The 14,958-nt window shown below is 39.1% G+C and overlaps 1 protein-coding gene across 1 annotated transcript; it reads right to left on the bottom strand.

Moving 5' to 3' along the window:
• Positions 1-2,117: 2,117 nt before the first annotated feature.
• On the bottom strand, positions 2,118-3,242 carry LOC140245603 (galanin receptor 2a-like). Its single transcript, XM_072325167.1, has one exon. The coding sequence runs from the start codon at positions 3,240-3,242 to the stop codon at positions 2,118-2,120; it is 1,125 nt and encodes a 374-aa protein (XP_072181268.1).
• Positions 3,243-14,958: the final 11,716 nt, after the last annotated feature.

The following is a 14,958-nucleotide window of genomic DNA, read 5'->3' as shown; positions in this document are numbered from 1 at the left end:
GGATGAATAAAGACTAAATGTAACAGCGGAATTTATCATGGATATGTAATAGAGCATTCCAATCCTGGCCATTGTTCAGGACCATTGTCAGGGTGTCAACCACACACTGCCATATGCTAGAGTCACACATGGCAGGATTTCGTACCAGGTCCATAAGGAATTAAAACCGTATCGACCCGGTTCGAGCCGTAGAGACCCGTATTTACCCTCGTCGTAACCCGGGTTCTACGATACGGCGGTGAAAAAACATTTTGATCATGTTCAAAATTTTCTCACGGATTTCAATTCCGTATTGATACCCGAATTGACCCGGTTCGAACCGCATTGACTCGCACCGACCCGCTGCAATCCGCAGCGTAAAACCGTCTTAACTCTTGCCGTATACCGCATTGCCTTCATACAACGGATGATGACAAGTTTTACATCCCTGGTTGACACGGGTCGATAGGGGTCGAAAACAATTCAGTTAAGGATTTAAAGCGGATTTTTATACGGTTCGATACGGGTCTCTACGGATCGGACTGGGTCGATACGGTTTTAATTCCTTGTGGACCCGGTTCGAAATCCGGCCGTGTGTGACTGTTGCATAAATTACGCTCCATTCCGGGAATAAAATCCGGCTCATTTTCACCCTGATCAAATCCGTTTTGTGACCCGGCCGTGTGTGACTCTATAGCAATACACACCAACTAACCCCTGTGCAAAATTAAAATTTTGTACAGAGGGTTGAAAACAAAGCAAAATCTGAAACCGAACTGTTAAATCTTGAAATTAATGAAACTGATTTAGGCTATCATTTTTAAATTACCTCCCAACAAAATTGTACACTATTCAGCTGTTGCTCATATCAATGTCAGTGTACGCCCAGTGCACAATCAGTCACATATTTGGGAATGACTACAAATGTTAAGCTGGACCAAGAGAAGACAACGGCATGCACAGGTCGATGATTGACGAACTGTTTAAAATAGATGACGTATAATAGTGAAAAGATGTAACAGGAAATGGCTCGGAGTTAGTATATAGACGATGTTACTGACGTCCACATCAGATAATCCCCTTGTTTAACTTTATAGAACACTGCTCGGGTCAACGTTTTTTTTTTTTTTTTTTTTTTTTTTTTTATAGATAAAATAACTCCGAGAAAACGAATTAAAATGACTACATAAGGTGAAGAAATGCCTAGTGTTACGGAGGTTAAATTGGACTAAAACAAGACCATCATAACCACAATTCTCTATAACCCAGCTGAATTCTTAAACAAGATGTGTGGTCTGTTCATCCATCTTGCGGAACTCTACTTTATTTCAATCTTCCTCCGCGGAACAGTGATGTACCAATACAATAATTATGCATCCATAACACTAGAATACTCATTAAGATACCGATCACTGGCAAGAGAAATAACGACGATTACCAATAAGTGCTTCGAGTGCTTGTCACTAAAAAAGGTAATAATTATAATACGAAAGTAACAAATCTATGAATATATAAATAAACACAAACAAATGAGTTAGTAGACAGCTAATGAACGGCTGTTGTCATTTTGGTGGGCCTTATGTTCGTTCATCAGTACCTGTTAAAAAATGGCAGCATTTTCTCAACATATCATCTGACTATTCATTAGGTCTAAACCCACCCCGTTATTAATACCATATTCCGCACACACTATATTTTACCTGCTGGTAATACTTCTGCAGTCCTTAACAACCGCCATCCTCCTGATGAAAAGTCGCCCGGAAGAAGTGGATTCAAAGCTGATTCAACATCGCTACCATTTAAACTTCGTCTTCTTGTCGGATTTAGAATACACGCTGGTCTTCGGAGCATGAAAAACAGCACAGACGATTTTTTTTTCTCTCTTATTCATTCCGTTTGATGAAATAGTACGAACCTGAAGATATACTGGCTGATTTGTCTTCGTATTTTATTATTGATATCATTTAACATAATTGTATCGGGTATTACGAAACATTAATCACTTTCGAAATCATGAACTTTCAAAGTTTCTTTGAAAAAGCGGAAATGCTAAGAAGTGACCTTTCTTACTATAAATCATTATTAATTAATATGAATTTGTGTATAGACATTACGAGCGAGGAACACTTTGGGTTCCTTTAAAATGATTTAATTTTAAGTATGACTTCATTAGTTTTGGTGTTGTTCGACACCTGGTGGTGAGCACTCGACGGAGTGTTCTCGGAAACGAACTCTTCAAATATCGGCGATCTACTTGCCGTAACTCCTTTGAACAAATCTTTGGCAGCCCTCCGGAATTTTTTGTGACGAAAAGTGTAAATGATCGGGTTAGCGCAAGAGTTGCAAAAGGCGAGAACGATTAGGATGCGATAGAGAGGACTGGCGAAGTGAGAATCGGGCACAAGCCCGAGGTTGAAGGAGAGAAAAGCTAGCTGGTCTGGGGCCCAGCAAACTATATACACCACCACGACCAGGAGCAGAAGCTTAAGAACGCGGGCTCGTGCTACGTCGTGGAAAGAGGACGGTAGCGATTGCGCCGTCTTCTGCGATTTGAAACGAGCAGCTTCCCGTCGGAGGACACGAGCGATAGTAACCTGGGTGAACAGCATGATGATTGTGGGAATGGCGAGTCGGATGATGAAAGTGAACAAGCCGACAACAACCTGGAGCTTCGGAAACGGTAGATGAAATATGCATTTTCCTGGGATAACGTCTGCGCTGTTGACCAACAGTATTGGGAAAGTGAGAACGCAGACACCGATCCAAATCAGGGCGACAACCGCAATGACGAGTCTGCGACTAATGAAACGCTTAAAATGCAATGGATACACGACAGCAAAGTAGCGATCAATCGATATGGCCGATAAGATATATATGGATGCAGTCACCGATGTCCACATCAAGTAATTTCCCTTGATGACCTTGCAGAATATGGCTCCAGACCATGTGTATGGGATGGTTTTTATGTCAGGGTATGGAACCAGGAACAGCGATGTCAGTAGGTCTGCACATGCCAGGTGACCTACCAGAATATCAGTAGATCTACTCTTCGAACGGCGACAGAATATGACGACAATCACAAGGAGGTTGCCCATGATTCCGAGAACTGACGTTACCAGCTCGCAAATGACATACCAAGACCACTGCATTGGGTGCCAGGACCAAGTCATTGTTTTCGTGGCATCGAGTTCGGTCATTTCAAAATCAGTTGTGTACATCTCCCGTTGATTCTCCCATTTTGACCTGTTGAGCTCGGCATTCATCTTGCTGTGAACGTCTTTTGAAGATGTAATCGCTGCTGGTATCTCAACGAAATATTGTTTTGCTAAGACTGCAAAAAGTATGAGATGAATCACGAAAAGAAATAGTGAGTAGACATAATTATTTTCGTTCCAATCTTACTTTGAAAAGAGACAGCAATTGAAGTGAAACAAAATGATACACGGAGAATAACAAGCCGTACCAGGAGTTTTGATACTCTGATCTTACTTAGAAAATCAATGGTTATCATCAATACATTCAAAGAAATAAGATCATACAAGTAGAAATGAATACGATGTTTATATTGTTTTTATATCAATATTAAAGCGAACAGTGATGGTTTAACGTCAAGAACAAAACCGTCAGAAAGGAAAGTAATGATAAGAAGGTTTTCGTTTCTTACAACCCAGCATCTCGTAACATTAAGTGTGACCCATTACCATAATTATCACCGAAGAGATGAACGCCGAGGAATTGCAGAATGAGGCGATTTAAAAACATTATGGAATATGCCACTTTCTTTTTAAAGTTTGATATAACACCTATCTCCTGTCAACATTTCAAGCGAGAAAACATGTTGACATTCGAAACATGCTACTTTATTGAAGCATGTCACTACCATGATAATTTGATTTGGGGTGTTTGTGATGTGGCATCACGAAAGCCATATGTCGCGAAAATCTTTTTTTTTTTTTTTTTTTTTTAGTTTTGGGCAGTTATGAATCAATCAGTCGCTATAAGTTTTATATTGATACATAAATTGCACTACTTCATTTTACAAGGACAATATTTTTGAAAAGATTAAAAGTTAGAAAACTGTAAAGGCTATGGTTGCTAAAGTCGGCTGTACGGGCAGTTTTCTTCCTGTTACAATCTCTGACTTTTTAAAGGTAATGTGATGACGCAATACATCTGTATTTTCTTGAAATTAATCGTTTAGCAAATCATTTACAAGTGGAAAGGCACTAGATTTTCCAGGTACTGCCGATTTTAGAGAGGGATTATATAGTAGCTCGATCCTGTGATCATGTGACGGGGCAGTGCGAAAGCTATACGAGACTACAGTTTGAAATAAAACAACAGAGAAACGTTTAGAGCTGAGTTCTATGAAAAACGGTTCATATGCTCTGTCTTCGTAATGTTACGTATCGTCGCGATAATTATCATCTATTTTGATCGTGCATCTAGGAAGTGGGTTTAAATGACATGCCTTTTTTATAGATTTGAATTAATTGCTTTGAATCAGAATTCACATTAGCTTTTGCGGTTAAATTGAGGGTCGTGAACACTTGTCTTGTTATTCAATTGAACAAAAAGAAGTAGAACGTAGTTTTGGTTCCCGGTCGCCTCTTTTATATCCTGAAACTTGAATGTACCAGGAATTCAAGCTTACCCCTCTGTGAAAATCACCTATCCGCATAGGAGAAAAATATTTCCAAAGAGTACAATATGATAAGACGGAACGATGCGACGTTTCGACAAGATGTGTATCACCGTGAGTAGTAGCTCTCTACTTATAGTCATGTAAGCAAGGAATCGTAAAGCAGCACTATTATGTCAAACCTAAACAAAGCAATCGGTGTACGTGGGGGGGGGGGGGGGGAGGAGGTGGGAGACTATACTGTTTTCGTACTTACTCTTGCTTGACAATTCTCGTTGATTGTTATCAGATTAACGAGTTGATTTCGAACACACTTCATTCATCTGACATCTTTTGTTATTTTTTATTTTCTTATATTTTAGTTTCTGTGTATTTTCTTACTTAGTTGCTTTTTTTGTTTTGTTTTGTTTTTCTTTTATCTCTTTTTCACAGTTCGCCCTTATATTACAAGTGCTTTGAGGTAATTGGCCAGTTCAGTTATAAAAGAAAGGACGTGCGCTTTGATGGCCACTTAAACTTCCTAGTACTTTACAGCACAATGCACCTTTTTGATATTAATCAATATCTCCTGGTGGAAAATCGCAAACTCATAACAGATGATGGATTTTCTTTACAAATCACAACACAATGCAGTTCACCGCTATGGCTGAAAATACTTGATGTGGACTTTTTTTTTCTTCAAATACCACCCGAAGAAAAAGACTAATATTTTTGAGGAGAGGGGAGTCTATAATCGTCTATCTTTACATCCTTTAATACTCCCTTCACATTTATGAATCTACTGAATCGCATGGACTTTTCAACGTAAAAAGAATAAAGTGATGTTTATTGCTCTATGAGTTTATTTCAACCTATTAATGTTAGACAACAGAACATTCTCTATGGTTGTTGTTGCTTTTTTCTCTTTTACTCTCCCTGTAAAAGATCGTGTGGGATTATCATAAATACCAGGTAAAAAGGAATAGAAAAAACCTCGGATTTGAATCATTCAGCTGAAGCCAGTTCATGGCAGGGTCACAATCATGTTTGAACAAATATCCAATGCGTTCCTTCACTTTCATTCTCTCGTGGTCTTCACTAGACTCCAGTATCAAAGGTAATTTCTTTATAAATGTATGCAATTTGAAAAAAAAAAAAGAAGAATTATAATTGAATTATCCGCAAAACCAATTCTCTTCATTCTTTTATGATTCTTACAGAATGCATGTCAGGCTATAGGTTGTAGTCCAAAGTGACTACATGACACTACCTTCATTGTTTAGGCCTACTGCTCTCTGCGTGCTATGCAATGCATAATAGTCTGTATGAAACAGTATAATGATATTTCATTTTATGTGATTGTCAGTCTAAACAAGGGAATATAATGATTAACATAGTTATGTGTATCATTATATAATAAATGTATATACTCAATAGATGTATATATGTATACATATCATGTATACATATATATGAAGAGTTTGTTTGCAAAAACCGATAAGTCCATTTTTGAAGATTTTGAAGTACGGTATCTGTCATAAAATACAAAATAATACCTTTTAAATGATATATTGGTCACTGCACATAAAGGTACATTTTTGAAGTTATGGTCAAAAGAAGCAAAAATTTTCTTATTATTCTCCATATTTTTCTTGACCTTTAATCGCCAATATCTTCATTTGACAAATATGGACTTATCGGTTTTTGCAAACAAACTCTTCATATACAGATATATATATATATATATATATATATATATATATATATATATATAAGAGCTTGCAACCAAAAGGCGCTAAATCCATTCCGGCTACTTTCGAGTAAATTGATGTTTTTTAATTACACATATTACAGCTTGTTTATTCATTAGCTCTATGCTCCTAGTGGAAGAGCCATCACAGTAGGTAATAAAAATGCACATTAAAAAAATCCTGCACACACCATTTATTTTTTATGAATTTTTATATTTCAGATTTTTTCGGATTTAGCGCCTTTTGGAAGAAATCATGGATTTAGCGCCTTTTGGAAGAAATATTTTTGAGTTGTTCAATAACATTGGTATTAGGGAATGTCATTAATGTGCAATCCAGGTAAATACTAGAGAACTGCATAAATTTACATCACAGTAGCCACACATACCCACACACACACACACACCCACACACACCCACACAAACACACACCCACATACACATACACACACAAATGCACCAAAACACACACACATCAAAATGTGAAATCTTTCCCAGCATGCTGCTTTTAATTTTACTCATAATAGCAGCATACTGTACACCTATTCATTATACATTCCACTCATGCAAAATACAACTGCAGCAGCAACAACAACAAATAAAATACTTTGATCTCCTAATGACACTTTGCACTGAATATCATGAAGTCTATACAGAAGGTACAGTGACTCAAGGAAAGTGAGGACCTGCAGAGATTGTGAAATCATGTTGACTGATCTAGTATTTACTTCAGGTGAAAATAAAATACAGGTTGTCATGCAGAAATCTGACTGCAACAGACATGAAAACAAATCACTATGATAAGCCCTCACATTGTATGCTTTACCTATTAATACTAAGAAAGCATCGCAAGGCTTTGCTGGAGGCTTTTTGATTTGGACTAACCAAACATCTGTTAAAAAAAATGTCAATATGCTAAAACTGTAGTACTTATTAACTCTTTATGTGCCACGATGGAAACCCCCTGTGTGCCACGTTATTCTGAGACACGAAGGTAGTCATGCTTTGAGAAAGAATTCTGTTTTTCCAATTTGTATAACTTCTAAAAATTTCTATTAAGATGGGCATAATAGTAGGCAAAGGTAAAGAGGAATGCCAAGCTTTGCTTCGATATAAATTGTATGACGACTCTATTTTCAATTTTTAATTTGAATGACCAGTTGCTACATTACTGTAAAGGCATGACTTTTGCACATAAAACCATGACAGAAACTTAGAATGTACGAGCAAATCTAGTTGGGAACATCGCTTGATAGTCGATCACCACATAGAATACAAGCCGTATATGAGAGGAACAAAAGCACGAGAGACGCTTTCATTGTGCCACGGGATTAGCAGTAATTAGCGGTTTATCGATCGGTTTTGGCGGCTTTATTTGTTGAGCAGAATATGCGAAGTTGGCACACCGTCGACTGAGTCGGACGTGCGAACGTGGCACATAAAGAGTTAAGAAGGCAACAGATGCACATGAAAGCACATCTGTGGACAAAACTCTTTGTTTATACATAAGTCAACAGCAATAAGGCCTACATCTAGGCATCTGTGCTGTGAATCACATTGTCTTTTTTTGTCTTCTTACCATGTTCATTTCTAAAAAGTAAAAATTGAGTCATTTACAGCCAAAACAGGAGGTTTACCGCATGAAATGCATACCATCAAGTCCATGGCAGAATATCTCAACTAGTTAAAGTGCCTGCCCTAGGAATCATAATGTCTTGCCATAAGCTCGAGTCAGAGTTTCCTTCATCATTGGTGGCCACTGTTGCTTTATAGTAATTGCCTGAGATGTCCACTGTATTCAATATCAAGGAAGTCATTCAAAGCACGGGCCACTAGGTCAGCCCCTCACCCAATTCCTGTCCACCGCCTCAATGCACGCAATATCACCTTGATGTTGTTTTCCAGGGATGTTTTCTCCTCCTCTCAGCTTACGTTCAATGATGTCAAAAACACACAGCCATTCGAGGTACGTTGCACCTACCGGCGTACTCAAGAAAGCTTGATTCAGCATTCAATGAGATTTAGACCACTGTGATGGTTCCGTTGTCTGGTTCAGTACGCATGAGCTCAGAAATGAACGATAAGCTCTGTGATTTCTCGCAATCCTCTGATTCACTTAAGAAATCTTGGCCTTTCATGTACTGCTATGAATGCATCCTGTCACCCTACTGGTATAAGGCATGGTAAATGTCATCGATGTGTGCTTCTTCTTCTTCTTGCGTATGAGGCAGCGGCAGCTAAATAACGTCCCTCAGTTGTTGTAGCCAAGTTACAGTCTCAGGAGTAGGGTGTGTCAGGTCCATGTTGTCAGGAGGGCGGAGATCAGGGCACTCACTCAAGATGTGTTGAGCAGTCTGTTCTGGTGCACCACACTGGCAGGCTGCTGACGGGCGTATCCCCCACCGATGCATGGCTGCGTTGAAACGCCCAACTCAGGCTGGAATCCGATTTAATGACACCCACTCCATCCTTGGGAGGTTTGCTCCTGGGGGGACAGATGTATTGGGCGTGACGAGGAGTTGGGCAGGTCGTTGGGTGTCTTGCCAGTTCAGTGACACTTGCTGCTTGCAGATATGCTGTAGGTTGTATGACTTCCAAGGATGATTTGCCATTAACCTGAATTGGGAGAAGAATAAGAGAATTCAATCAAAAGTAATTATTACTGATGGCTTAGAATATCTGTCCACGAGTAGCAAACACAACCTCAAACTTCCAATTTTGATACATTTCTCAATAGCTTCTAGACAGCCATAGTGATTTGGAGCAACACTTACTCTACTAAAAGACCAAAAAGAAAGGGACTAGTTTGATTTACAGATTTTTTAACATAATTTTTTAATGTTTAATACAACCATAAAAAACCACTAATGCAATCATATCAGGATTATAAGATCCACCAGTGAATATTAGACAGGCTCTATCTAATTCTATCATTACCAGGGCAATGCACCCGTGCTGCATAGACCAACTCGAACAGTTAGAAAAGTAGGTAACCAGGTCATTACCATTGCAACACAGCATAAGCAGTACTGTATAGACTGACTTGAATAGTTACACGCTGTAGATCTACAGAAAACTTAACTGAGAAAATGAGTCAAGGTAACTTCATTTATTGATTACAGTTCCTTCAACAGATAATTAGTGACATACTTGTGAAATGGACCCCACCACTGTCTCTCTATCATCAGTACTAAATAATACGGCAGCTTACCTGTTACATCCCCACCATGTGGTGTTCAATATGGTGCTTTCTTGCACAATACAGGGCTAATACTGAGGTATGTGGCCCCATCAAACGACACTTTAATATGCATGATTGATACAGCAACACCAGTTTCCACTGCATACAATGTAGCAATACACTTCATTTGGCATACTCGTGAAGTAGGCCCCACCACTGCCTGTCGGTACTAATACGGCTCGCCTGTTTATACTCGTGAATTCAGCCCCACCGTGTGGCGTTCATCGGTACATAAGCACAGCGTTGGGGCTTTCTTCCACAGTACAATACTTGTAAATGCGGCCCCACCAAACGGTGTTTACGAGCAATTGATACAGAGGCGGGGCCGATTTCCACAGCACAGTCCTCCCTTTCTCCCGTTTTTTTTTTTTTCTTTGGTCTTCATGTTTTATTCTTGGAAAAGACTCCCTAATGTCCCTCGACTAATTCAACAGCCAATTCAACTATAGGTACAACCCTAACCTAACCTTAAACCCTAACCCTAACCTAACCTTGCTTAATTGCTAAATGCACGAGTGCAAGCACACTGCTGTGGGGCCGATTTCACGATTTTGCCCTTCATTCTATCCTTGGAAAGACTTCCTCATGACCCTTGATTATTCTTACCATAGGTATACAACCCTACGCTAAACTAACGGCATACTTGTTAAATACTAAGGCCCCACCACGGCATGTCAGTATTGGTTCACAGCGGCTCGCCTGTTCATACACACGCAGCCCTGTTGCTGTAAGTCCACCCTATGTTAGTAACGTTAGTAGTAATTTACCTTGCTTGGCATTGCATCGCCAAAAAGTACCCTGTTTATACACACACAGCCCTGTTGCTGTAAGTCCACCCTATACGTTAGTAGTAGGCCTACTGGTAATTTACCTTGCTTGGTTATTGCATCGCCGAAAAGTACCGGTAAATTTACCCTGTTTATACACACGCAGCCCTGTTGCTAATGGCTGTAAGTCCACCCTATAATATCTGGTAGTAGCTACTAGTATAGGCCTAGTAGTAAATTTACCTTGCTTGGTATTGCATCGTCGAGCAGAACCCGTAGATCAAAAGGTTTAATTTACTAAACATATTATATAGTACTAACATTTAATAGAGCTCTAACGTTAGAGCTCTACACTACAGCCTTGTACAGGTAAACATTTAGCTGGTAGCCAACACTAAAATGGTCAATTCCACCGAAAGGTTGCATTTTATGAAAATAAAACTATTGAGTATAGATGATTAATGAAGCTTAATTAGATGATCTGCATTGTTTACTCAAAGCAGCCTTTCACAACGGATATTTTGATGCCTCATTTGTGAACATCGGTGAACGTGGAGTGGAGTTATGTCCGAAAAACCTTCATTTTTCATGAAAATTGCCAATTTTTGCAGAATTTATATATCATTTCTGATACACTATTATGACCATAATACAGCTCGTGTAATTCTCAGATGGCTTATTTTCTGAATGTTCTTTGGTCATAGATTGGTTTTATGATGTTCTAGAACTTGTTCCGGCATGAGTAAATATTATTCTGTCAATCTCAAAATGTGGTAGTTGATAGCGTCCCATAAGTCACGTTTTTGTGTCCCATCAGTCACACTGGTTTTCCCTATCCTGCTACTGTACCAATGAGTAGATATTCATACCACTTGGCTCAGGGTAAGCACCAACCCTTTGCTACATTCAGGAAAGAAAATATCTTTCCAGAAACTCTGTATGTAAGAATATTTCAGAACTTACTTTCCCATGTGAAAAACGGTGGTCCTCAGATGTCCCATAAGTCACGACAGCAATTTTCGTTGCTGTACGTAATGCAATGATACTTTTCAAACTAAGTATGGTGCTTTCATAAACTGTGATATGATGGATCTAACCATGAACTGAGAAAAATGCATTTGATGCAACTATTTTCTCAAAATACTGGTTTGAAATTGCTGAAAATTGTCACTTTGTCCCATAAGTCACAATGGAATTGACCAAATACATAATTTACATTGATGCACGACGAGCCCTGTTTGTGGTGCCGGTGCATGGTGGGGCCCATTTCACGACTTTCCCCAGCAGATTATTGATCCCATTGAATGATTAATTATAAAATTTGTAATAAAACCCAAATTTGACATTATACGTTGCTCATAAATCAACTCAACATGTTCAAAGTAGAGTATGATGCCCATCTCGGTCCCAACACCAAGATGCACATATGGGACTAACTTAATCTGGGCGTCGTACAGATAAGTAAACTCACCTTTCACAGCTGTATTTCCACTGCTTAGCCTTGCATTTCTTCAACACTGCTTCATTTTTCCACTTTTCGTACCACTTTTTAGATCACCAGCAGTCTTGGGTCTTTCATCCATTATGAGACTGTCATGTACTTTCGACTGATACACGTTTTAGCCAGCAAAATTATGAAGCACGGGGACGAAAATAATGTTCATCATTTTTCCCCTACAATATGGCTTCCGTAAGAACATGTCATGTGAACAACAATTACTTGGTTTCACAAGCGATTTACAAAGGAACTTGGATGCAGGTCGTCAAACGGATGTTATAGTCATGGATTTTTCAAAAGCTTTTGACAAGGTTGGACATGAGCGGCTTTTACGTAAACTGGACTACTACGGTATCAGGGGGAAAAATCTGAAATGGATTCAAAGTTTTCTCAATGGAAGAAGTCAGAGGGTTGTTTTGGATGGTATTAAATCTTCTTCAGTAGCGGTAGGATCTGGAGTGCCTCAGGGATCGGTTCTTGGGCCTTGCCTCTTTCTGCTTTACATCAATGACTTGCCTGATGGTCTCGCGTCAAAGGTTCGCCTTTTTGCAGATGATGCAATTTCTTACATGACCATCGACAATCAACATCATACGCAAAATCTTCAAGAGGACCTAAGCAAAATTGGTGACTGGGCGAAAAAATGGATGCCTGGATTTGAACACAGATAAGTGCAAGGTTTTGACAATATCCAGGAAAAGAAGTAAGGTGCAACACGTGTATCATCTAAATAACGCCCCTCTTGAATCTGTTGAATCCGTGAAGTGCTTAGGTGTAACCATTACTTCTGATTTGAAGTGGACCCAACACATCAATAATACTGTCAATAAAGCCAATAACGTGCTTGCATTTAAACGGAATCTTCGCATAAAATCTTCTGATGTTAAAGCCACAGCTTACAAAACGTTGATTCGACCAATTGTTGAATATGCTTCTACAGTTTGGGACCCATTCACCAAGAACCTAATCCACCAAGTGGAAATGGTCCAGAGAAGAGCTGCGCGATTCACTTTAAATCGCTACCATAACACCTCAAGTGTCACCAAAATGCTACAAGAGCTTGATTGGACCACTCTGGAACAGCGCAGAGAAAATGACAGGCTAATTATGATGTACAAAATACACAATAATCTTACTCCTCTTTCAGCACAGGACTATATTATCAAACAGGCTACTCAGTTAACGAGAGCCTCGCAACCACAGCACTCCTATCAGGTACCATATTCGAGAACTGAATCGCATCGCCATTCGTTCTTTCCAAGAACTGTAAGGAACTGGAATTCCCTGTCGTCAGACATTGTTTCTGCGCCATCTGTGGGATCATTTCGAAACCGTCTAACGGTTGATCACAGTGGCTAGTTGTTTTCGTCAAATTTTCTATGTGCTTGTAAATATCTGTAAATAAATTGTATTATAATGTAAATAGCACCAGTCTGCAAGAATCTTCAGGCTATTGAAGGAGACAGACTTAACCAGAAGAAGAAGAAGAAGAAGAAGATAGCCATGGTTCTGTACAGCACTACAGACAACAGTGGTAGTGATCCCTGACCGTGAAGATTTGCCATTGAACTATGTAGTGCAGTATCGCTGCATGTAATAGTACGTGTTGCATGTTCCCATTGGTCAGAGCACCCCTAGCTGCCGTGCTCTGACCAATCAGAGACCGGAATAGAGAAATTGGATATAGCGCCTTTTGGTTGAAAGCAAAAATGGATTTAGCGCCTTTTGGTTGAAAGCGTGAATTTCATGTTTGATTTTTTCATATTTCCTCAAACAATTTTGATTAAATTTTTAGTGCCTTATATGCACATGACAAAGATCTGTTCGAATCATGCGAAAGATGGAGTTCGATAAAAATTGGATTTAGCGCCTTTTGGAAGCAAGCTCCTTAATTTATTGAGATATTGGACATGAAACAGCCAACATGCAAACACTGCATGATAGACAGAGATAATTGGCAAGGTATTACTCCTCAAAAAAGTTCGGAAATCTGAGTTTGATCAATCATTTCTCATAATTCTCTTTGAAATGATACCATATTTGTTATGATTATTGTATACAATGGAGGTGCAGTGCTTACAAATATGAGGTAAAGTCAAAATTTAAAAGCTGCAAAATGGCCAAAGTGTTGACGTCCCAAATAGAGTTTCCTCGTTATGAATGAGTTCTCCATTGTTTCTTTGGTGTTCATTTACTGTAACATCAGCATTTTTGTGGAATGAAACATGTATGCGTTCAAACAAACAGATAATCAAACACACACACACACACACACACACACACACAAACGATCATGACTCAAGGCATTTTATCTGACATAAAGAAATGAAAGTGCATGGTCTTGATTTTTTTTTTTTTTGCAGTTTCATCTTTATTTTGCCTCCATTTTGTCGGGGTTTTTTTTTGTCTTTACGTTATGTTTACTTTGTCTTTATATTGTCAATGAACATGATCGGGGCTCAGTATCTTGTGGACGACCCAAGTGCTTGCACCACCGCCTGGCACCGTGTCCTCATGCTGTTGATTAGCTTCATGATTCGCTACTGAGGAATGGCGTTCCACTCGTCAACCAGTATCTGACGGAGTCCTTCCAATGTCGTTGCATGTTGTTTGTGACCCTCTTCCCCACAGCTCGGCCAAGTTGATCCCAAAGATGTTCTATGGGGTTGAGGTCGCCAGGTCGGGGCTGCATGCAGGCCAGTTCCTTTTAGTGATGTCCTCTCACTCGAGAAAGTTGCGCCCAAGTCTCGCTCTATGTTTCATTGATGAAAGACAAAACATTCTTTGAAACCCCTCAATATAATATGGGGGAAATGATTTTAAATTGTTTTTAGGGATAATATCAACTAATTTTAATGAAAATGATAGACCGTGGATCACAAAAAGAGCAGCAACAAGTTGCACGCCCTGATTTTACGTGATGACTCAATATAATAAATCTTAAGTTCTCCACATTTTCATGAACGAGCACCTTTTCTTCTACATTATTTCGAAAATAAGACAAACAAGATACATTTTTTTTATTATTTAATACAGATTATAAGTTAATATATGTAGTGAAAACAATTTGACGATACCGATTTTTTTTCCTGAAAACAGGA

This window comes from Diadema setosum, chromosome 22, assembly GCF_964275005.1.
Source record: "Diadema setosum chromosome 22, eeDiaSeto1, whole genome shotgun sequence".
Lineage (NCBI taxonomy): Eukaryota > Metazoa > Echinodermata > Echinoidea > Diadematoida > Diadematidae > Diadema > Diadema setosum.
This window is presented reverse-complemented; position numbering and strand designations above follow the sequence as displayed.

What these genes read in the sequence shown, in the direction of transcription:
- LOC140245603 (XM_072325167.1), bottom strand. Translation starts at nt 3,242, where the DNA reads ATGAATGCCGAGCTCAACAGGTCAAAATGGGAGAATCAACGGGAGATG.